The 25,936-nt window shown below is 42.9% G+C and overlaps 1 protein-coding gene across 1 annotated transcript in view; it reads left to right on the top strand.

Annotated features, from left to right (window-relative positions):
- The window catches only part of blm (BLM RecQ like helicase), an 88,781-nt gene that overhangs the window by 31,829 nt on the left and 31,016 nt on the right, over positions 1-25,936 (top strand). Inside the window, exons 11-14 of the mRNA XM_073032698.1 lie at positions 4,755-4,853; positions 15,062-15,210; positions 17,261-17,367; positions 22,232-22,392. Of these exons, the coding sequence (XP_072888799.1) occupies positions 4,755-4,853; positions 15,062-15,210; positions 17,261-17,367; positions 22,232-22,392 (516 nt within the window). The remainder of the gene's footprint in view (positions 1-4,754; positions 4,854-15,061; positions 15,211-17,260; positions 17,368-22,231; positions 22,393-25,936) is intronic.

The following is a 25,936-nucleotide window of genomic DNA, read 5'->3' as shown; positions in this document are numbered from 1 at the left end:
GTGTCGGCACTGTGGGTAGTTGTGAGGCCGGAGTCAGGGCTTGAGAACAGAGCCTGGTTTGTTACTGTGCTCGCAAGCTGATGACTGCTTGAAAAGTGAGCAAACATAAAAACAGAGGGGGAATTAATCATTTGCGGTGGCCTCATTAACAACCTCAAATCCTGAATGGGAGCAAGTAGCCCTTGTTCCTAACCTATAACTCAGGTCCTCGTGCTCCAGCAACATTCTTGTAAATTCTATCTGCGCTCTTTCATTCTTATTGATGTTTTTCCCTCAGGTAGGTGACCAGAACTGCACACAATACTCTAAATTAAGCCTCGCGAATGTCTTTTCCAACATCTCTATTGCAATTTCTTTTCCTTAACAAACCAAAGTTAACATAAAACATATGTTGTGCTAATCTTTTAACCTACTCCCAAGATCAATCTCTCCTACATAGCCCTCCATCTTTCTTTTAGCCATGTACCTATACAAGGCTGGCCGGTGGTGTAGTGGAATCAGCACTGGACTTCGAGGCGAATGGTCCTGTGTTAGGTGAATTGATCATAGGGAACAAGGACATGGCAGACCAATTGAATAACTACTTTGGTTCTGTCTTCACTAAGGAGGACATAAATAATCTTCTGGAAATAGTAGGGGACCGAAGAATAAGTGAGATGGAGGAACTGAGGGAAATACATGTTAGTAGGAAAGTGGTGTTAGGTAAATTGAAGGGATTAAAGGCAGATAAATCCCCAGGGCCAGATGGTCTGCATCCCAGAGTGCTTAAGGAAGTAGCCCAAGAAATAGTGGATGCATTAGTGATAATTTTTCAAAACTCCTTAGATTCTGGATTAGTTCCTGAGGATTGGAGGGTGGCTAATATAACCCCACTTTTTAAAAAAGGAGGGAAAGAAAAAATGGGGAATTATGGACCAGGTAGTCTGACATCAGTGGTGGGGAAAATGCTAGAGTCAGTTATCAAAGATGTGATAACAGCACATTTGGAAAGGGGTGAAATCATCGGACAAAGTCAGCATGGATTTGTGAAAGGAAAATCATGTCTGACGAATCTTATAGAATTTTTTGAAGATGTAACTAGTAGAGTGGATAGGGGAGAGCCAGTGGATGTGGTATATTTAGATTTTCAAAAGGCTTTTGACAAGGTCCCAGACAGGAGATTAGTGTGCAAACTTTAAGCACACGGTATTGGGGGTATGGTATTGATGTGAATAGAGAATTGGTTGGCAGACAGGAAGCAAAGAGTGGGAGTAAACTGGACCTTTTCAGAATGGCAGGCAGTGACTAGTGGGGTACCGCAAGGCTCAGTGCTGGGACCCCAGTTGTTTACAATATATATTAATGATTTAGACGAGGGAATTAAATGCAGAATCTCCAAGTTTGCAGATGACACGAAGCTGGGCGGCGGTGTTAGCTGTGAGGAGGATGCTAAGAGGATGTAGGGTGACTTGGATAGGTTAGGTGAGTGGGCAAATTCATGGCAGATGCAATTTAATGTGGATAAATGTGAGGTTATCCACTTTGGTTGCAAGAACAGGAAAACAGATTATTATCTGAATGGTGGTCGATTAGGAAAAGGGGAGACCTGGGTATCATTGTACACCAGTCATTGAAGGTGGGCATGCAGGTACAGCAGGCAGTGAAAAAGGCAAATGGAATGTTGGCATTCATAGCAAAAGGATTTGAGTACAGGAGCAGTGAGGTTCTACTGCAGTTGTACAAGGCCTTGGTGAGACCGCACCTAGAGTATTGTGTGCAGTTTTGGTCCCCTAATCTGAGGAAAGACATTCTTGCCATAGAGGGAGTACAGAGAAGGTTCACCAGATTGATTCCTGGGATGGCAGGACTTTCATATGAAGAAAGACTGGATCAACTAGGCTTATACTCACTGGAATTTAGAAGATTGAGGGGGGATCTTATTGAAACATATAAAATTCTAAAGGGATTGGACAGGCTAGATGCAGGAAGATTGTTTCCGATGTTGGGGAGGTCCAGAACGAGGGGTCACAGTTTAAGGATAAAGGGGAAGCCTTTTAGGACCGAAATGAGGAGAAACTTCTTCACACAGAGAGTGGTGAATCTGTGGAATTCTCTGCCACAGGAAACAGTTGCGGCCAGTTCATTGGCTATGTTTAAGAGGAAGTTAGATATGGCCCTTGTGGCTAAAGGGATCAGGGGGTATGGAGAGAAAGCAGGTACAGGGTTCTGAGTTGGATGATCAGCCATGATCATACTGAATGGCGGTGCAGGCTCAAAGGGCCGAATGGCCTACTCCTGCACCTATTTTCTATGTTTCTATGTTAGAATCCAGCCAGCCCCTTGTACACGTTCCATCCGTGCTGGATTGAGCGTTGAATTAGCAATTCTGCCTTGTAAAACAAACAGACAAATGCTAAGGAAATTGTAAAATGCAAGCCGCGAAAATGAACATGTGCCCAAGTAAAAGTCTCCTAAATGTCTCATTCTCTACCATCGTTCCACACATCCACTAATCTTCTGCTCTTCTGTGTAAAAGAAAAATGTACCTCTGACATCCCCCTATACTTTCATCCAGTCACCTTAAGATTATGCTCTCTTGTCTCTGGCTATCTACTCAATCTATGTCTTTCACCATTGTGCACATCTCTAACAAGTCACCTCTCAAAAGTTCTCAATAGGTCTGGGATTATGATATCTGTGCAATTGTTCCTAAAAACAATCTGTCTATTGCACATCTCAGTGTAGCTATACTTTGGGAAAGGTATGAAATACTATTGCTTGAGCATTGCCTGAATCTATTTGGTCACCACCTGCTGTGTATTCTTGTTGGTATCACTCAATTGTATTGACGCCTGTAACACTATACTCTTTCGTGGCAACTTAACCCTCCCAAAACATGACCTGAAACCTTTGGAAATTTGGAAGATTGTTACTAATTTATGGAGTCTTTGAGCACAGCAGCACAGAGATACGTCCTTCAGACCATCTAGTCTGTGTCAAAATATTATTCTGCCTGGTCCCACCGACCTGCACCTACACCTACACCATAGCTCTCTGTACCCCTCCCATCTATGTACTTCTCCAGACTTCTCTTAAATGTTGAAATCGAACATGCATCCACCACTTCTACTGGCAGATCTTTCCACACTCTCAGCACCCTGTGAGTGAAGAAGATCCCCCTCATATTCCCATTAAATGTTTCACCTTTCCCCCTTAACCCATGACCTCCTGTTCTAGTCTCACCCAACCTGAGGAAAAAGCCTGCTTCCATTCTATACCTGCTTGTTATCTATTCCTCTCATAATTTTGTGTTCCTCTATCAAATTTCCCCTCATTCTCCTACACTCCATAAGACCATAAGACATAGGAGCAGAATTAGGCCATTTGGCCCATTGAGTTTGCTCCGCCGTTCAATCATGGCTGATCCTTTTTTTTTCTCCTCCTCAACCCGGCCTTCTCCCCATAACCTTTTATGCCATGTCCAATCAAGGACTTATCAATCTCTGTCTTAAATATACCCAATGACCTGGCCTCCACAGCTGCACGTGGCAACAAATTCCACAAATTCACCACCCTCTGGCTAAAGAAATTTCTGCACACCTCTGTTTTAAATGGATGTCCCTCAATCCCAAGGCTGTGCCCTCTTGTCCTAGACTCTGCCACCTTGGGAAACATCCTTTCCACATCTACTCTGTCTAGGCCTTTCAACATTCGAAAGGTTTCAATGAGATCCCCTCCCTTTATCCTTCTAAATTCCAGCGAGTACAGACCCAGAGCCATAAAACGTTCTTTGTATGATAACCCTTTCATTCCTGAAATCATCCTTGTGAACCTCCTCTGGACCCTGTCCAATGCCAGCATATCTTTTCTAAGATGGGGAGCCCAAAACTGTTCACAACACTCAAGGTGTGGCCTTACCAGTGCCTTATAAAGCCTCAGTGTTACATCCCTGCTCTCCTTACTCCAGGGAATAATGCCTGCTAACCTATTCAATGTTTCCTTATGCCAAGTGTCGGCAATATTCTTTATGAGAGGTTCCATGTCTAAACTTTATTAAAATCACTAATTTGCCTCTGCAGTTATTTTTAATTTATTCTTTGTATTCTTGAAGTCGACTGTTCACTGTTGCCATCTATCGTACAGTGTCTGAACTGCAGCTACTGTTCAGAAACCCCAGACTTCACTTACACTGAATTCCCAAGGAGCTTCACAGTCTGAATCTGATGCACATACACTTGCTAGTGCATTTTCTGTGGTGTTACCTGCAGGAAGTCAAGATACGAGTGGTCTCTGGCTGGGGGTTGTTTGGTGGAGAGGGTAGAGGTGAGCAGTTATGAGACTGGACAGCTACATGATAATATAAACTGCAACAGGAGCCATCCCACAGATACCATTATAAGTTTAGGTATCAGTGATACCGTGCCCTAAAAGTGATTGGGAGTCACGCTAACATAGGGGTTATCGCAACATTTCACAGCGCCGCTGTCTGTAAGGAACAGATACGTTATCCCCGTGACCGTGTGGGTTTCCTCCCAAATTGCAAAGACATTCAGTTAGGGATAGTGGGTTGGGGGGGGGGGGGGGGGCATGCTTTGTTGCACTGGAAGCACAGTGATATTTGCGGGCCGCCCAGCACAATCCTTGCTGGTTTCATTTGACCAAACACCACATTTCCTGTATGCTTCAATATATGTGTGATAAATAAAGCTAACCTTTTCACATTTTTTTTTACCTTTTACTGAGCCTGGTAACCTTGATTATTGTTTTTCATGCAGGTTAGTGCTAGCAACCGATTGATCTCAGCGCTGCAAAATTTATATGGGAGGAAGCTTTTGGCTCGTTTTGTTATCGATGAGGCTCACTGTGTTAGCCAGGTATGTGCCCCATTTTTGTATTTTCTAGAATTCAGTTCAAGTTCAAATTCAAAGGCAACACGAGTGAATCTGCAGATGCTGGAAATAAATAAAAACACAAAATGCTGGCAGCCCAATGTTTCGGCCCAAAACATCGTCACTACCTCCTCCCATAGATGCTGTCTGGCCTGCTGAGTTCTGCCAGCATTTTGTGTTTTTACAAGTTCAAGTTCAGTTTATTGTCATTCAGCTCTACAGATGTATACCGCCAAACGAGACAACGTTTCTCCGGACCAAGGTGCACAACACAGTACGTATACCTAACACACATAACACGTAAAGTTATATTACCACAAATAAATTAAAAATAGTAAGGTGCATTTACGACACAAGTTAAACAGAAAACATTATAACGCTACTTGCCATTCATAAGTGTGGTGGCAGGGAGTTCAGTAGTCTCATGCCCTAGGGAAAGTAACTGTTTCCCATCCTAACAGTGCTTGTCCTGCCTGATGGCAGAGGGTCAAAGAGATTGTTGATGGGAAGGATCATTTACAATGCTTGTAAATTGTGTACGCAGCACTCCTGATAAATATCTCCGGGTGGAGTTGTCTCTTGGCTCAGTGGGTCAGAGGGCTTTCTGCTCATGCTCTGTGGGCAGTCATGGAGAGAAGTGTCCTACTATCAGGTACCATCAGTAAGGTGTTGAACAGAGCTCTTGGGTGGGTGGATAAGGTCCCTTGGTGAAAGGGTAAACTCCCTAATGTAACGGGTAAACCTGCCCATGAATCAGCATTGTCATTACTTTGTCATCTATCTCATATCTGGCATCTGCCTGTCTGGTCACAATTCGTTGGTGGTGAAGTGCAAAACCCTGAAAGGAACTAACTGCATGTAAGGATTGAACATGGATGCTACTTGAAGGGTGGGATGCGGAGTGTTCTGATTATCTGCTGCTAAGTAACTGTTCAAAGGTTAGCTTTATTTGTCACATGCGCATCAAAGCGTACAGTGAAATGTGTCATTTGTATCAATGATCAACAGTCCGCGAATTGTGCCCAAGTGTCTCCACGCTTCAAGCGCCAATGTTGCATGCCCACAGTTCAGTGACCCTGACCTGTACGTCTTTGGAATGAGGGAGGGGGCAGAGGAAATCCATGTGCTCAAAGGGGGAGCATAAAACTCCTTGCAGACAGTGGCGGAATTGAATCCCAATCACTGGCGCTTTAAAGCATTATGCTAACTGCTATGCTACCATGTCACCCTACACAACTTACTCACTGAGCAGACATATTGCGGTCTGCAGCCATTTGCCACTTTTTCATTTTCAGGGAACAGACTAGAGATGTGGGAGTGAGAGTGCACATGGTGTGGTGCCTCACCATTATCAGGGAGCTAGTTGTTCATTTACAAGTGTCTCACCGAAGGATTAGAAGTAGGGATATTCAAAGTACATTTATTATCAACGTATGTATCAGTATACAGTCGGCCCTCCTTATCCACGGTGGTTGGTTCTGGAACCCCCCGTGGATACCAAACAAGCAGATGCTCAAGTCCCTTATTTAACCTGCTCAGTGAGGTGGTCTTTAGGACCCAGCGGAACCCCGGACCTTATTTAACCTGTATCAGCATGGTGGACTTTAGGACCTGGCGCAGCTCTGAATCCGCAGTGTTTCTGTTCATGAAAATAATCACGATTGAAGATAAAGTGGCAGTAATAAAACAATCGGAAAGAGGTGAAACGCCATTGGTCATTGGAAAAGCATTTGACTACAGTCGGTCAACAATTGGAACAATTTTAATGGAGCATTTGAAAGGACCTGCCCCGGTGAAAGCTACAATTATTACTAAGCAATGCAATGGTTTAATTATTGAAATACATATGTTTCTTAAGTGTTTTATACGCATAGAAAGGTAAAATATATACCAAGACAAACGTTTTACTAACTGGGGCTACATAATACCTGATGTACTTGTTCCGACTTCAAATCTGACTTAAAGATGGACTCAGGAACGGAACTCGTTCATAACCCGGGGACTGCCTGTACTTTTAAATCATCTCTAGATTACTTATAATACCTAATACAATGTAAATGCTATGTAAATAGTTGTTATACTGTATTGTTTAGGGGAAAATGACAAGAAAAAATAGTCTGTACATGCTCAAACAACGAGTGCTGGTGAGAGAACTTCCAGGTTTTCCTGATCCGCAGTTGGTTGAATCTGCGCATGTGGAACCCGCGGATAAGGAGGGCTGACTGTACAACCCTGAGATTTAGAATCAGATTAATTTATCACATGTACATGTTAGCATGCAATGAAATGCATTGTTTGTGTTAACAACCAGCACACTCAAGGATATGCTGGGTGCAGCCCACAAGTATCGCCACACAATCTCAGAATTGCTACCTGTGCCACGTGCGAGTGAGGCAAGGAACAGAAAGATTATAAAGATTAATACGTGGCTGAGAGGATGGTGCAGGAGGGAGGGCTTCAGGTTTGTAGATAATTGGGCTTTGTTCCAAGGAAGGTGAGATCTGTTCCAAAGGGACGGTTTACACCTGAACTGGAGCGGTACTAACATTCTTGCAGGGAAGTTTGCTAGTGCTTCTTGGGGAAGGTTTAAACTAAATTTGCAGGGGGCAGGGATCCAGAATGTGAGAGAGGATAGCGAGATGAAGAATAAAGGACAGGTGGGGACTACACGGTTCCGGAATATTAAGTGTGTAGTAGAGGAAGGTGGGGCAGAACAAGTGATAAGGAGGACTCATGTACAGAGGGATGGTCTGACGGAACATGGAGTTAAATGTGTTGAAAGAATAAGTAAATTTAGGAAGGACAACAAAATAGCCCGATGGGAGTTCGGGGAGCTGGGTTAAGCACAATAGGCAGCAATTCAAACAGAGAGAGGAGAAATGGGTTAAAAATTCTATATCTGAATGCACGAAGTGTCAGAAATAAGGCGGATGAGCTTGAAGCCCAGGTGCGAATGGGTAACTATGATGTTGTTAGGATAATGGAGACATGGCTGCAGGGAGATCAGACCTGGGAAATGAATGTACAAGGTTATACGTGCTATCGTAGGGACAGAAATGTGGGCAGAGGGGGTGGGGTGGCCCTGTTGGTGAGGAATGAGATTCAGTCCTTTGCAAGGGGGGGACATAGGATCAGGAGAAGTAGAGTCTGTGTGGATGGAACTGAGGAACAGTAAGGGCAAAAGGACCCAAATGGGTGTTGTCTACAGGCCACCAAACAGTAGCATGGATATTGGGTGCAAGTTGAATAGGGAGTTAACATTGGCATGTGGCAAAGGTAATGTCGCAGTAGTTATGGGGGATTTCAACATGCAGGTGAACTGGGAGAATAAGGTTGGTGCTGGACCACAGGATAGGGAGTTTGTAGAGTGCCTACGGGATGCATTCTTGGAACAGCTTGTACGAGAGCCGACCAGGGACAAGACTATTCTGTATTTAGTGTTATGTAATGAACAGGATTTGATAAGCGATCTCGCAGTAAAGGAGCCATTAGGAGGTAGTGATCACAATATGATAAGCTTTTATCTGCAATTTGAGAAGGATAAGGGCAACTCGGAGGTGTCAGTGTTGCAGATGAACAGGGGAAACTATGGAGCCATGAGGGAGGAGCTGGCCAAAGTTGACTGGACGGATAGCCTAGCAGAAAAGACAGTGGAACAGCAATGGCAGGTATTCTTGGGAATAATGCACAAGGTGCAAAATCAGTTCATCCCCCAGAGAAGGAAGGATTCAAAGGGGGGAATGGGGCCACAGTGGTTGACAAAGGAAGTCAGAGATTGCATAGCATTAAAAAAAAGGAAATATGACAGAGCTAAGGTGAGTGGGAGGACAGATGATTGGGAAGTTTTTAAGGAACAACAGAACTTAACTAAAAAGACAATATGGGGAGAAAAAATGAGGTACGAACGCAAGCTAGCCAGGAATATAAAGGAAGATAGCAAAAGCTTTTTTAGGTATGTGAAGAGAAAGAAGATAGTTAAGAACAATGTTGGGCCCTTGAAGAATGAATTGGGTGAAATTGTTATGGGAAACAGAGAAATGGCAGAAGAATTTAATGAGTACTTTAGATCTGTTTTCACTAAGGAAGACACAAGCAATCTCCCAGATGTATGGATGGGCCAAGGACATAGGGTAACAGAGGAAATGAAACAGATTGACATTCGGAAGGAAACGGTGATGAGAAGACTGATGGGACTGAAGGCTGACAAATCCCCAGGTCCAGATGGTCTGCACCCTAGGGTACTAAAGGAGGTGGCCCTGGAAATTGCGGATGCATTGGTAATCATTTTCCAATGTTCCTTAGATTCAGGATCAGTTCCTGAGGATTGGAGAATGGCTAATGTTATCCCACTTTTTAAGAAAGGAGGGAGGTAGAAAACAGAACTATCGACCTGTCAGCCTGACATCGGTGGTGGGAAAGATGCTAGAGTCCATTATTAAGGATGAAATAGTGGCGTATCTAGATAGCAGTGATAGGATTGGGCCGAGCCAGCATGGATTCACCAAGGGTAAATCATGCTTGACTAATCTGTTGGAGTTTTTCGAGGATGTAACCAGGAAGTTAGACGGGGGAGATCCAGTGGATGTAGTGTACCTCGATTTTCAGAAGGCATTTGATAAGGTCCCACATAGAAGATTGGTGGGTAAAATCAAAGCTCAGGGCATCGGGGGGAAGGCATTGACATGGATAGAAAACTGGTTGGCAGATAGAAAGCAAAGGGTAGCGGTGAATGGGTGTTTCTCGGAATGGCAGGTGGTGACTAGTGGGGTGCCACAGGGCTCGGTATTGGGACCACAGCTGTTTACCATTTATGTTAATGATTTGGATGAAGGCATAGAAAATAACATCAGCAAATTTGCTGATGATACTAAGCTGGGTGGCAGTGTGACGTGTGATGAGGATGTTAGGAGAATTCAGGGTGACTTGGATAGGCTGGGTGAGTGGGCAGATACTTGGCAGATGGCGTTTAATGTGAATAAGTGTGAGGTTATCCACTTTGGGAGTAAGAACAGGAAGGCAGATTATTATCTGAACGGTGTAGAGTTGGGTAAGGGAGAAATACAAAGAGATCTCGGAGTCCTTGTTCATCAGTCACTGAAGGTGAATGAGCAAGTGCAGCAGGCAGTGAAGAAGGCTAATGGAATGTTGGCCTTTATTACAAAGGGAATTGAGTACAAGAGCAAGGAAATCCTCTTGCATTTGTACAGAGCCCTGGTGAGACCACACCTGTAGTATTGTGTACAGTTTTGGTCTCCAGGGTTAAGGAAGGACATCCTGGCTGTAGAGGAAGTGCAGCGTAGATTCACAAGGTTAATTCCTGGGATGTCTGGACTGTCTTACGCAGAGAGGTTAGAGAGACTGGGCTTGTACACGCTGGAATTAAGGAGATTGAGAGGGGATCTGATTGAAACATATAAGATTATTAAGGGATTGGACAAGATAGAGGCAGGAAATATGTTCCAGATGCTGGGAGAGTCCAGTACCAGAGGGCATGGTTTGAGAATAAGGGGTAGGTCATTTAGGACAGAGTTAAGGAAAAACTTCTTCTCCCAGAGAGTTGTGGGGGCCTGGAATGCACTGCCTCGGAAGGTAGTGGAGGCCAATTCTCTGGATGCTTTCAAGAAGGAGCTAGATAGGTATCTTATGGATAGGGGAATCAAGAGATATGGGGACAAGGCAGGAACCGGGTATTGATAGTAATTAATCAGCCATGATCTCAAAATGGCGGTGCAGGCTCGAAGGGCCGAATGGTCTACTTCTGCACCTATTGTCTATTGTCTATTCCAACATAGCGCACCCACAATATTCAACAGAACAACACAAGCAACAACAGCAAAACAAGCCATTTTCTTACCCTCCCTCCCTCCCACCCACTCACAGCACATAGGCAGGCCTCCAACCACAGGACAGGCCGCCAGAGCTGCTGGAAGTGATTGTTACACCCAGGCTGCAAGGCACTAACTGGGGATGGAACAAGCTGTGTGCTGTCCTACCCAAGCAATTTGTTTTGAGTAGGAGGATGCACACAGCTGACAAACACCTTGGGGAATAACAGAGAGCAGTATCTTTCTCAATATTATACCTGCTGCTCAACGCCATGATTCATCTTGTAAATTAGTACCAAATGAGTGTAGGCTGCAGTTTACGATGCAAATCACAACTCCCAGTGTCTTGTATAAACAAAAGATCCTCTCCTCAGACATGTTTCTATTGAGATCTCAGTGGTGGCAGCAGCTTGAAGAGAGTCCTGTCTTGCAAGATGTCATTGTAAGCTGACTGTTCATATGGTGAAGCCTGATTGAGGAGAGATGCAATTTGCTGACAGGAGGAGAGAAGCTTGAGTGATTGTCTCCTTGGCACGATAACTCAGCATCACTGCAGCTACAGTACTGTGCGAAAATCTGAGGCAAGTACAGTATATATAGCCAGGGTGCCTAAGACTTTTGCACAAAGCTGTATTTGTCAACGTGGAGCGGAATGCAAGTTTGCAAATCTGGCGGGAGCAAAGGATGTAGGGAATGACGAGGTTAGAACAATGAGGGAGGGATTTAGGATAGGTAGCAGAGAAGGAGTGCTGGAGGAGGCAGTGTGATGCAGGTGCAGACAAGGCTGCACCAAGGCCTGAGACACCAAGTAAGGTTATTTGATTTCAAACAATTAGTTCATTGATCATTACAGACTGTCTCTCTGGTGCTTCCCTCTCCCTCCCCTCTCCCTTCCCCTTTTCCCAAACATAATTCCTCTCTCCCTGCCACTTTCCCACTCTCAGTCCACAATAGAGACCCATGTCATCACTCACATATGTTATGAATTTTTTTGTAGCAGCAGTTTAGTGCAATACATAAAATTACTACAGTACTGTGCAAAACTCTCAGACACCCGAGCTATAAATATGTGCCCAAGACCTCTGCGCTATACTGCAAATGTTCCAGGGCAGCCTTCGCTGCAGAGCATCAAATCGACCTTCTCCTATGCCCACTCCCTCTTTCTGCTTTTCTCAGAACCTCACTTCTTCATTTAGTATTTCCTTCCAGTATTCTAGTAGAATCTTGTTTTGTCATCTTTCTCCCATCATCTGTTGTTGAGGTTTTGATCCCTCTTGGATTCTGGTGTTTTTCATCCAAGGTTCAGAAGTTAGGGAAGAGGCACAAAACTTGTTGTTTCACGATCGTTTCATTAAGCATTTATAGAACAAAGGAAACAGTAGTAAAAGGCTTAAACTTTCTAATTCTATAATATCCTGCATATTGAAATTCCTCATGACTATTGTAACATTGGTTTTTTAGAATGCATTTTCTATCTCCCATTGTAACTTGTAGACCGCATCCTTACTGCTGTTTGGGGGTCTGTGTACAATTTCCATCGGGGTCTTTATACCCTTGCTTTACCCACAGCAATTCAACACCTTATAACCCTATGTCACCTCTTTCTAAGATTTTATTTCATTTTTACCAACAGAGCAATGCCAACCCCTCTGTCTTCCTGTTTGTCCTTTCAATACAATGTGTATCCTTGGACATTAAGCTCCCGGCTATATTCTTGTTTCAGCCTTGATTCAGTGACGCCCACAACATCATACCTGCCAATCTGCAACCGTGCTACAAATTCATATACCTTATGCCATATACTATGCACATTCAAATTCAACATCTTCAGTCCTGTATTCACCCTTTTCAATTTTGCCCACCTTTTACATTGCAACTCATCCTGTAGCCTGCAATTTTGCCCCGTCATCAGCCTCTCCTTGCTAGGAGGCTCTCTACACTCTGCCTCTGTGTGTAAACCATCTACCTCATCCTTAGCACTATCACTCTGGTTCCCATCCCCCTGCCAATTTAGGTTTTTTTTGTAATTTTTTTTTATTGAAGCTCATCATCAAACAAACACTTCCATAAGATGTATTTCAGACATTGTACATATATATCATATAATCATATATGTCACAAATCTCCACATAGTATTTATCTGAGGTACACACTTACAGAAAAGAGTGGAAAGAAAAAACTATGCACAAGTAGGGAGTGATTTTTTTAAAAAACATTCATTGATTTGTGAGAATAAAATCAGGCCTGCAAGGATATTGCCCCCCCCCCCCCCCACACCAGTTCCTCAGCCACACATTCACCTGCCAGATCATCCTATTCTTACCCTCACTGGTGCATGGTACAGACAGCAATCCAGAGATTACTACCCTGGAGGTCCTGTTTTTCAGCTTTCTACCTAGATCCCTAAAATATCTCTTCAGGACCTCCTCACCTTTTCTACTTAGGTTATTGGTGCCAATATATATCAAGACTTCTGGCTGCTTGCCCTCCCCCTTGAGAATGCCATCAATTCTGACCCTGGTGCCTGGGAGGCAACATACCATCTGGGTTTCTCTGTCATTCGCACAGAATCTCCTCTCTGTTCCTTTCACAATGGAATCTCCCATCACCTGGTCCTCTTCATCTGTCTGCTCTTTTGAGCCACAGCACCAGACTCAATGCTGGGATCGGGTCACTGTGGATCCCCCAATAGGCCAACTTCTCAGCAGTATCTAAAGTCTTATACCTAATATTGATGGAAACAGCCACGGGTACTCCGCACTTCTGTGCATTTCCTTTCCTTCTCAATAAATCTATAGAATAATAACCGTAGCAGAATCAATGAACACCAACTGGGGCGTTCAATCAGAGTACAGAACACAACAAACTGTGCAAATACAAAAAGAAAGAAATAATAATAAATAAATAAGCAATAAATATCAAGAACATGAGATGAATGCCTTGAACGAAAGTCCATTGGTTGTGGGAACATTTCAGTGATAGGACAAATGAAGTTGAGTGAAGTTATCCCCTTTGATTCAAGAGTCTGATGGTTTAGGTGTAGTGACTATTCCTGAATAGTGGTGTGAGTCCTGAACTCCTGTACCTTCTTCCTGACAGCAGCAGCGAGAACTGAGCATGTCCTGGGTGGTGGGTTTCCCTGATGATGGATGCAGCTTTCCTGCGACAGTGTTGCATGTAGATGTGGTCATTGGTGGGGAGGGCTTTACTAGTGGTGGTCTGGACTGTATCCACTACATTTTGTAGGATTTTCTGTTCAAGGGCATTGGTGTTTCCATACTGGGTTGTGTTGAAACCAGTCAGTATCCTTTCCACTATACATCTATAGAAGTCTGTCGAAGTTGCAGATGTCATGCCGAATCTTCGTAAACTCCTCAGGAAGCAGAAATATTGCTGAGCTTTCTTCGTAATTACACTTGCCTGTTCAGCCCAGGACAGGTCCACTGAAATAATAACACAAAGGAATATGAAGTTACTGACCCTTTCCACCTCTTATTCAATACTGCAGAACCAAGTCAACCAATGAGAAAGCCCTTATTCACTTAATGCAGAACAAAGGCTTCCAAAGCTTTCCAGAATTATACTTTGTATAGCCACTAGAGGCATATTCAACTGTAATATGCATATAAAAACTACTTAAAATACAAGCAGATAATTAGTTAGCCATATAACAATTACAGCACAGAAACAGGCCATCTTGGCCCTTCTAGTCTGTGCCGAACGCTTACTCTCTTACTCTTGCAGTTACTAAACTGCAAAGAAATCTCAGAATTAACTAGTCAGCTCCAACACCCCCTTTTGAATGCTGATATTCACAAAGGATCCTCACCATCCGGGCTATGTGCCCTTCTTACTACTACCATCGGAGTGGAGGTACAGGAGCCTTAGATCCTACACGACCAGGTTCAGGAGCAGTTAATACCCATAAACCATCAGGCTTCTGAACCGGTGTGGATAACTTCATTCACCTCAACGCTGAACTGCTTCCACAAACCTACAGACTCGTTTTCAAGGGCTCTACAACTCGTACCTTGCTTTTTTTTTTGCAAAATGTGCCTTCTTTGGTACATTGGTTATTTATCAGTCTTTGTTTATATATAGTTTTTCTTAAATACTACTACATTGATTTGCATATGGTGTATACATTCTTTGATAATTTTTCCTTTGACTTTGATGAAGAAGGTTTTATTTGTGAAACAAATTTAGTAGGGCTAAAATATTCCCACTCTTTGTCCACAATGCCCTTATTTCTGGTACTTCAGGAACAGTAAATTATTCTGTGGGTAGATTGTTTCTCTACTAGCTTCTTGTGTCCATTCCTGATTTTCTAGTCACACATTAACCCTTTCTATTTCTGTCTGCATGTAGTGGGGCCATGATTTCCGTCCTGATTACAAGAGGTTGAATGAACTGCGGCAAAAGTTTCCGTCCATCCCAATGATGGCCCTGACAGCTACGGCCACTCCGCGGGTGCAGAAGGATATCCTCAACCAGCTCAAGATGCTGAAACCTCAAGTGTATGTAGCCTTCTTTCTGGGGAGTGGTGTGAAGACAATGAAAATATATTTTTGTTTAGAATCATACTGCACTACAGCACAGAAACAGGCCCTTTGGCCCATCTAATCTGTGCCAAACTGTTATTCTGCCTAGTCTTATTAATCCGTAGCTAGAACCGTACCCTTACTGTCCACGTACCAAATGACTCTTAAATGTTGCAGTTGAACGCACATCCACCTCACCTGCTGGCACCTGAAATATAACAGCTGTGCCTCTTCCTGAAGGGAACCTCCCTGACACTAAGGGTTTTAGTTTTGACAGAGGTTTACTTTTATTCCTCTCGTGCAGCTGAAGGGCTTTAATAGTAGGGTCACAGTCATATTTACCTCTTTGTTTTCCCAGGATAAGGGTGCTGAGGCCAAATCAGAACTTGGGACTTTGTTCTTTTGCTTAAACACTTACCGTAGATTCTGGACTACAGAGCGCACCTGATTAAAAGCCGCTGGCTCTAATTTTAGAAATAAAATCAATTTTTTAATTGTAAAGGCCGCATCGGATTTTAGGCCGCACCGGATTTTCGGCCGCAGGTGTCCCACGTTGTAATATGAGATATTTACACAGAAAGATATTACACGTGAGGATTTTTTTAATTTTTAATTAAATCCATATGGTAACAAAAACAAATACATATTGCAAATGCTTTTTTTCGAACCGTGCCCGTACGCGGCTACTTTTAAATATACGTTGCGTATACTTCTTTACTGAACAACATTCCAATATCTCCTAACGACTGGTAAAAAATATATATATTGCAGCCTACCAGGAAAAGTTATTGATCACCTTTAACTTAAAAGCAGCGTTCGCTCAGATCCAAAGCCGCTCGCGTAATGCGCTCCCTCCCTCCGTCCCGTTTCATCGCAAACCGGCATTTAAAAGCAGCGTTCGCTCAGATCCAAAGCCGCTCGCGTAATGCGCTCCCTCCCTCCGTCCCGTTTCATCGCAAACCGGCATTTTCCCACAAGACACCGCGAAACCGGGTGTGACGTCATAGCATCCCGCAATGTAGTACAGAAAACAAATATAGTTAAAACTCTTCTAACTTTAACTAGAAAATGAATTACTAAGCGAAAATATTATAAACTAAGTAACTGCCATAAGGCAGCACAATGCTTTGAGTGTTTTCCATGTTGATGAGGGTGAGTACAAATGACTGATTTACAATAATTTAATTGTGAAAGTGCGCTTGATTTATCGTACAATTTCATTGGACCTCTGTGAACTACTCGATCAATTTTATTGGTCTACTGTTATGAGGCAAAATGTTTACGAGGCGGCATGAAAAAAAATCATGCATTAGCCGCTCCGGATTATAGGCCGCAAAGTTCAAAGCTGTTCAAAATGTGGGAAAAAAGTAGCGGCTTAAAATCCGGAATCTACGGTATCAAGTGAACCATTGGAGGGAGCCCTCACACAATATTTGAAGGTGGCTCAGAGGGAAGGACATGACTCCCATAGAAATTTTCTGGCTTCTTCACCCTTCCTTTCCAGTCCTGATGAAAGGTCTTGGCCCAAAACTTCAACTGTTTATTCCCCTCCATATGTGCTACCTGATCTGGGTTCCTCCAGCATCTTGTGTATGTTGCTCTGGATTTCCTTTGTGTCCTGGCCAACGTTTATCTATCAATTAATGTGTCGAATGCTTTGTTAGATATTTTTGGGAGCTTACTGTGTACAGATTTGCATTAACATCACAACAGATTACACTTAAAAAAGTACTTCATTATCTGTAAAGTACTATTAATGTCCCGAAGGAATGTGAAAACCATTATAGAAATTTATATTTAATTATCTTTTTCCTAGCTGTGCCTTCCTGAGGTTGCCCATCTACACCTTTTCCTTGGTATTCCTACTAGAGTATGAGAGGGGAATTCTTCAGTTGTATATTCTGCAGTGAGATTGAATTTGGAAAATCAGTTTCAGTTGCTCTGCAGTTTGTCAGGGGTCTACCTGGGAGCCAACTACCACTTACTTTAATGACCAAATGCAGAGGTTTCATTTGAATCTCCGCAGATTCACCATGAGCTTCAACAGACACAATCTGAAGTACGAGGTCCTGCCGAAAAAGCCCAAGAAGATTGCTGAGGATTGCATCGAATGGATCAGAAAGAACTACCCACGTGAGTGTTGCTCAGCTTGTAGACTGCTGCGCCTGTGGCTGCTTGCATGTAGTGCTGATCATTTCCGTGCAGAGCCCAATGACTTTTGACAGTTTAATCTCTTTTTTTATATTTAGAGTTAAGTATTTATTAGGGCTCCGTGACTCATTGATGTAATGCCCTATGAATGTAACAGATCATCACTGAAGTTTGTGATTAATCGCATCTTGAGACAGAGTGACAGACAGGGCAGAGATAGCATGCATAAAATAAATGGGATTGTGCAAGCGATTGTTTGCAGAATTTCTTTTCTAGAAATAATTATTATTTTTATCTGTAGTTATCAATCTGTTTATAATTACATAACTGACCAAAACAGATCCTGTTTTGCCAAAATAGCTGCTATCTTGTTGTTGACCTAGTTAGTGGTTACACTTAAATTAATTCATCATGTTCATGCACATTGACTTGCTGCCTCATGTACTGGCTACTTCCTAATGTTAGACCCTAGAAATTGACATGCACACAGAAGCATTGTTGAGGATTCCTACCATCCATCCCATAATCTGTTTGACCCGCTATTGTACAGGAGAATCAAGACTAGGGTTGCCAGACTGGGTAACAGCTTCTCCCATCAGGCTGTGAGATTAATGACTACATTGCCACTACAGAGCTCTCATTTCTAGGACAGCAATTTGTTTACTATTACCTATTTTGCACACTACATGCACTTTGAATTATATTTTATTAACTTATTTGTGGTAATATTCTGTTTTATGTGCTGTGTATTATATATTTCCTGCATTTTGTTCCGGAGGAACGTTATTTCGTTTGGTTGTATTTATATATGCTCAGATGACAATAAACTTGAGAAGAATGATGAGAACATTAGCAGTGAGTTACTAAGCCCCTCAAGCCTGCTCCACCTCTCACATATCCTCTAACACTATGTCACTTTTCTGCAAGAAATTTCTCTTCATTTCTGTCCAAAATGGCCTAATCCTTAACCAGGACCCCTGGTTCCAGGCTGAAACAAAAAATTCTCAGCCTGAAATGTCAACTGTTTATTCTTCTCCATTGATGCCGCCTGACCTGCTGAGTTTCTCCAGCATTTTGTGTTTGTTGCTCTTTGAGGAACTGGGAGGGTGTTTCCCAGCCCAAGAAGCTTCTGTAGATACTTAATCAAAATCCAAATACAGCAGATCTTCTAGTCACCTTCTACTCTACCAGAAACATCCTCAGTGAGCTTCAGTGGATTAGTCAAATATGATTTCCCTTTCTGTGAGTTCATATTCACCCTGCTGAATCAGATTATTTCTGAAGTGCCTTGCTATCAGAGCCTTTAGTAGGGATTTTGGCGTTTTCCCAATTACTGATGTCTGCCTAACAGGTCGGTGGTTCCCTATTCTCCATTTTTATTCTGCTTCATCACTGAAATAGAAACCACAAGCAGTGAAGTGTGAATCACATCCCACCTCCTTACAGGCACAATGCCACCTGATTTTCTTTTGATTTCTATTTGTAAATAAATGGATTTTATTAAAATATGCAGCATGATGTGGCTCTAGAAAGTAAAATTCTGGCAACTTAAAGGAGATTTTCACGGCCAATACTCTCCAGTATAATCAATCAATTATAATATATTTTTGTGATTTACTGAATTTAGTCCTAAATTGTATTCTAATCTCTTGTAAGGAGCACCCGTCACAGTTGGTGCCTCTATGTAGGGAACATCACCAATGCCAAATGTCACAAAGAACTTTGTGTATGATCTCTGTTGTTTCATGACCATAAACACGGGATTCTGGAGATGCTGAAATAACACACACAAAATGCTGGAGGAGCTTAGTAGGTCGGGAAATGAATAAAAAGTTGACATTTCAGGCTGGAAAGGAAGGGGGAAGAAACCACAATAAGAAGGTGAGGGGAGGTGAAGGAGTGCAGGTTAGAATGTGAAACCAGGTTGGTGGGGGAGGGAGGGGATAGATTTCATAACCATTTTGTTCTTCCCTGCCCGTGTGTGTTGAGATTAAGAAAAATATTTCATTTCACAATTTGAACATAAAAAGTACAGGCTGTTTGGCCCACAATGTTGTGCTGACCTTTTAACTCCCTCTAAGATCAATCTAACCCTCCTTCCTACATAGTGCTCCGTTTTTCTATCATCCAGGTGCCGATCTTAGAGTCTTTAATAAATATCCCTGATGCATCTGCTTGTCCTGTCTCCCCTGGCAGGGCGTTCCATGAACTCACCATTTTCTGTGTTTAACAAATAACCTACCTCTGACACCCCACTCTATATTTTCCTCCAATTACCTTAAAATTATGACCATAATAGCCATTTCCACCCTGGGAAAATTCTCTAGCTGTCTACTCTATTCGTGCCTCTTATCATCTTGTACACCTCTATCAAGTCACTTCTCATCTTCTTCACTCCAAAGAGAAAACCTGAAGATTTCCAGACAACTTTGTAGCCAAAAATGTTATTTTTGATTTGATCACTTGTGTAAAGGAGGAAATTCAGGACCAATTGCTCATCAAGCTCCCACAGTCAGCTCCATGAAAGTGATCAGGTGTATATTGTGGTGTTGTTGGTTGAAGGATATAAACAGGTTGGCTTAACTGTAGGACTCTTACTCGAGAGCAGGTGTACCACGTGTTAGTGTCTTGCAAGGTGGCACAGAAAGCACACAACTGGAGAATCAGCTCAGATTTTTAGGCTTCATATGTGAAGTAGGACTCAACCGGCTGACCCCTCAACCAGCAGGCTCTCGAACCAAAGGGGGTAACTTCACTTGGCTTCTCATTGTTCCCACAATCAATGGACACACTCTTCATTTCATTGCTTATTTATTATTATTGTTGTTGTTATTTCTTATTTTTGTATTTGCACGGTTTGTTTTCTGTACTCTAGTTGGACACCCTAGTTGGGAGGTCTTTCAATGATTCTGTTATAGTTGTTATTCTATAGATTTATTGAGTATGCCCATAAGAAAATGAATCACTGGGCTGTAAATGGTGTGACATATATGTAATTTGATAATAAAATTTACTTTGAACTTTTTAATGTGAGCCACAGCTGACAAAAGTATGGAACTCTATACCTCAGTTTTTAATTCCTCAGATACCAGACTTTTAATCTTCAGATGGATACAGTCTTTCTCAACCAACGTTGCTATGTAATCCTTATATCACCTTCTGTCTTTGATCCCCTTCCTTGCGCATTAGTGCACCGCCACCCTGACCTCAATTACCTCCTCCTTCCACAGTCTACCATCAATCTACTTGACTTGAATTTCAGTCAAGTACCTTTTTCCTCCATATCCAAGTCATTACACAACAGGAAAATGAACACAATTATTCAGTATGTCTCTGTTTATTCTAGATTGTTCCCATCAGTGAGAGAAACCAGGTCGTGTTGAGGTCAAGAAGGAGATTGAGTTGTAATGCCCTGGTTCATATTTTTTTTACTGTTATGCTGTTCTGTATTTAGTTTTCATGCTGTTCTCTGCAAGCTGCTTGTTTGGGTTACTGTTGAAGATAAGAGATGGGAGAAATGTTGAGAGCTAGGGCTTTTCTCTTTGGAGTGAAGAAGATGAGAACTGACTTGGTAGAGGTGTATAAGATGATAAGAGGCATTGATAGAGTGGACAGCCAGAGACTTTTTCCCACAGTATCAATGGCTAGTAAAATTTTAAGGTGATTGGAGCAAGATATAGGGTTGGATGTCACTCACAGAGAGTGGTAGGTGTGTGTGGGACGCTCTGACAGCAGGTGGAGGTAGAGGGACATACATTAGGGACATTTAAGAGATTTTTAGAAAAGCACATGGATGAATGTAAAATGGAGGGTATGTAGAAGGGAAAATTTAGATTGATCTTGGAATAGGTTAAGCTGCTGGTACAACATAGTGGGCCGAAAGGCCTGCAGTGTGCTGTTCTAAATCCCAAATAATTGCCAAGCTTTGTTGCCATCTATTGGTCATGTCCTGATTTCAAAGGTTCAAAGTCAAGGTATAGATATAGAATACTTCAGAGATTCACCATGGAAGCTATTCAAGAGAACCGAGCGTGTGAGAAAGAAGAATAAATTGCACTAATAGCAAAAAACGAGCGAACAACGCATAGAATATCAAATTTCAAACAGGTAGTATTCAGTTTAGTTTGGTTCAGCGCCACTCCACTAGCCAATGCAGATCACGGGGCCATTCTTCACCGAAGTGGCCCAGCTCGCATCAATTGCCCTGATCAAACCGCTCAAAAACAGCAAAAGAAGAGTAACCCAAATCCAGGAACACATGCACCACGAACCTCAAAATCCCCAAAACAAGTCCACAGCCTTGCTGATCAATCCTGGCAACATGGACCTTAAGACTTCTGCACTTTATTCCAACAGCAGCCAGTGAGAGAGAGAGGAAGACTGATCAAACACAGGCAGACAGTGCCAAACACCCTCTCGCCCTCATCGACTTCACCTTGCTCAATGCCTCAGTCAGAGAGAAGCAATGGAGTTGATTGTGGCCTTCCACCCTTGACGCCTCAATTGGAGAGAAGTGATGGAATGGAGTTTGTGGCCAAACTACCAGGCCACACACTCTGCTCCAAACCTCATTGAGCTCCCTTGGAGACAGCAAAGTGCCGGTTTGCTCAATAGGCCCCAAAATAACCACCAAAATGTAAATTACAGGCTTCAATCACAAGCAGCTTCATAGTAGAATCATATTTGAAAGAAGTAGTTTCATGAACTGTCAGCAGAACGTCATAGTCAGCCTCGCTGTTCGCTGGTGCTATATTGATTGAACTCTGATAGTTCTTCCATCCTTAAATAATGCTGGTGCTTGGATGGTTTGGTGCTTCACTAACCCCCTTGTTTTCATTATATACAGATGACTCTGGGATTATTTACTGTCTATCTCGGCACGAGTGTGACACTGTGGCTGAAAAGCTGCAAAGGAATGGGATTGCTGGTCTGTCCTATCACGCTGGCCTGGATAACTCCAACAGGGATCTGGTACAAAACAAGTGGATTAACCAGGATGGCTGCCAGGTAAGAGGCTATGGTGTGTTCCGGTGGTATGCAGGAGCTCTCTGTAGCCTGCTCCATTAGCCACTGATATATTTCATCCAGAAAGAAGACAATGCCTGAAACAAAATGACTAGCTTATTTAGAGGTGCAACTAGTACAGCAGAAAAGAAAGATTTAAAGATTAATTGTTAGCTTTATTTGTCACATGTACATCGAAAGATACAGTGAAATCCGTCAATTGTGTCAGTGACCAACACAACCAAGGAGCAGCCGGCAAGCATCGCCATGCTTCTGGTGCCAGCGCCGCATGCTCACAGGTTACTAATGTAAACCTGTATGTCTTTAGAATGTTTATTTTATTTATTGAGATACAGGGCAGAGTAGGCCCCCTGGCCCTTCGAGCCACACTGTCCAGCAATCCCCCAATTTAATCCCAGCCTAATCACGGGACAATTTACAACGACCAATTAGCCTACCAACTGGTACATCTTCGAACTGTGGGAGGAAACCAGAGCACCCAGAGGAAGCCCACGTGGTCAAGGGGAGAACGTACACACTCCTTACAGGTAGTGGTGAGAATTGAACCCGGGTCATCTGTATTATAAAGCGTTGTGCTGCCATACCTCGGGATGAAACTGACGAGGTCACAGAGAGAATGTACAGACTCCTTACAGGCAGCGGCAGGAATTGAACCTGGATTACTGATGCTATAAAGCATCATACTAACTGCTCTGCTTTGTGTCACAGTAGAAAAATCAGCTCATTGGTCCCTGATTTCCCCTAGTCTTTCAGTCTTCCCCTTCCATCCAATCTGCCTGGAAACTTCCTGTTGAATCTGCTTTCAATGCTCCTAAAGGCAACACATTCTAGGTTACAACGTGGTTGCCTTATTTAAAACACACCCGTCTTTATCTCAAATTCTTTCACCAGTCACCTAAAGGTGTATGGCATGCAGTTAGGTTAATGCTTTACAGTGCCAGCTGTAAGATCGGGCTTCGATTCCTTCTGCTTCCTGGAGGGAGTGTGTACGTTCTCCAGTGACTGTGGGTTTCCTTCCGCATTCCAAAAATATACGTACGGGTTAGGGTTAGTAAGTTGCTATGACGGCGACTCCTACAGGCTGCCCAGCACAATCCTCACTGATTTGATTTAACACAAATGTTACATTTCGCTGTATGTTTCGATGTACAAGTGATAAATGAAGCTAATACTAATTTTTAACCTTTAACAGTCATTGGAGACTGCTTCTCCCTTTCAACCCTTACTGTCAACTGAGCTTCCATGTTTACCTGATCATAAATCCTCCAAATTTTGAGCAGCTTAATTAAATTATTTCCTAAAATGAACAGTTTCATATGAGAGAGAGTCTAACCTTTGTCACTGGCAATAGCATAGGTGTCTCCCCCGCTCTGGAGCTCGGTGACCGAGTGTCATGATTCATCTTCCATCTGAAGCCTTTCCACCATCTGTAGTGCACTAATCAGGAGTGTAAAGGAGTACTCTTTACCTGCCTGAGTGAGTGGAGCTTCAATGACTCTCAAGAGGTTTAATCTGATTTTGGACAAAACTGCCCACTTGTTTGACATCTCATCCACCACTGTGTGTGCTTATATCCTCCAACATTGGCTGCAGTGCATTCCATCTATAAAATGGTCTGTCCTTCTCTGATCTCATTTCCATTCTCTACCACCATGAAGGACGGAGGCAGAAAGAATGTGGAGGCAGGTTCCCTTTCATGCTGACTTGTATAGCCAGTCCTTCATTATCTTTGGGTCTAAGTATGAACTTTCCTCCTTAGCAGCAACTAGAAGGACTACAGTGGTTCAAGAAGAAAGATCTCCACCACTTCTTTCAAGGGCAATAAATACTCGACTTGCCAATGAGACCAGATACGGAAAGTGTTTAAAAAAAACCTTAATTCAACAGCTAATTAAAATCCCTCACCTCTGAGATTATTCTAGAAAACTTCAGGTTTGTCAGTATTAAAATTGTGTAAAACACAATATTTTTCTGTTGAAATCTTGCAAAGGCCAAATTTGCTATGAATTCGGGTTAAGAAGTCTAATCTGTTCTCTATGGCAAAGTGCCTTGAAAGTTGGAATCTTAAGGTGTAAAAGGGCGGTGATGGTCTGTGTGATAAGATTAAGGACCATTAACATGACTTCCTGTGACTGCTGAGCAAAATTAATTTATTCTGGACTCTAGGCATAAGAATCAAAACCACCTATACAGTTGTCCCTGGTGGTGGAGAGGGTTGTGCCCATGATGGAGCTGACTGAGTTTACAATTCTCTGCAGCTATTTATTTGTTTGTTTGTTTATTTATTATTGAGATACAACATGGAACAGGCCCTTCTGGCCCTTTGAGCCGAGCCAGCCGGCAAACCTCATTTAATCCTAGCTTAATCACGGGACAATTTACAATGACCAATTAGCCTACCAACCAGTACATCTTTGGGCGGTGGGAGTGAACCAGAGCACCTAGAGGAAAGCCACGCGGTCACGGGGAGAACGTACAAATTCCGTACAGGCAGTGGTGGGAATTGAACCCCTGTCGCTGTACTGTGAAGGGTTGTGCTAGCCACCACGGTATAATGTTGCCCCGCTATACTGCCGTGCCGCCCTTTCTAATCTTTCCAAACCTGTTGTTTTACAGCAGTAGTACACTGCAATACATAAAGCATTGCTTTAAGTTACAAAAAGAAATATAAAAAATAAATAAATTAGTGCAAAAAGAGAGCAAAATAGTGAGACTATTCGGAAATCTGTTGGCAGAGGGATAGAAACCTGCTAAAACGTTGAGTGTATGTTTTCAGGCTTCTGTACATCCTCCCTGATGGTAGTATTGAGAAGGGCGCATATCCTGGGTGGTGAGGGTCCTTAATGATGGATGCTGCTTGGATCTTGCTTTTTGAAAATGTTCTCGAAGGTGGGGAGGCTAGTGCCCATGATGGAGCTGACTGAATTTACAACCCGTTACAGATTTCTGATCCTGTGCATTAGCCCCTCCGTACCACACAGTGATGCAACTAGTCAGAATGCTCTCCATGCTACGTGTGTCTTTGGTCACACACCAAATCCTCTCAAACTCCTAAGGAAATAAAACCGCTGTATTTTACAACAATAGGTTCTTGGATCCAACTTGGTGAAATACACAAACTCCAATTATCTACTTAGAATCACAAAACTGTGTTTATTAGAACATAACAGACCAAGCATTAAAATATTTACCTAGGTACGCAGGGGCCCCTCTTACTGCAGCACACCTCCCACTCATCCACAGCACTGTTCATGACCAGCCCCTCGGTGAGGCCTGGAAGAAGTACCTCATACCCCCGTCTGCTTTACTTTTATACCCTTCCCACTGATACCATACTTTGTAGCGGTCTTAGGCACATGTATATAGCCCAAGACTTTTACATGGTAATGTATTTGTCAACGTGAAGTGGAGAGCAAGTTTGTAAATCTAGCAGGAGCAAAGGATGTTAGGAATGGCGAGGGTGGAGCGCCACGGGACAGGTGGCAGAGAAGGAGTGCCAGGGGCAGGGGTTTTTGTAGGTTCAGGC

Source organism: Hemitrygon akajei, chromosome 30 (genome assembly GCF_048418815.1).
Source record: "Hemitrygon akajei chromosome 30, sHemAka1.3, whole genome shotgun sequence".
Taxonomy (NCBI): Eukaryota; Metazoa; Chordata; class Chondrichthyes; order Myliobatiformes; family Dasyatidae; genus Hemitrygon; species Hemitrygon akajei.
This window is presented reverse-complemented; position numbering and strand designations above follow the sequence as displayed.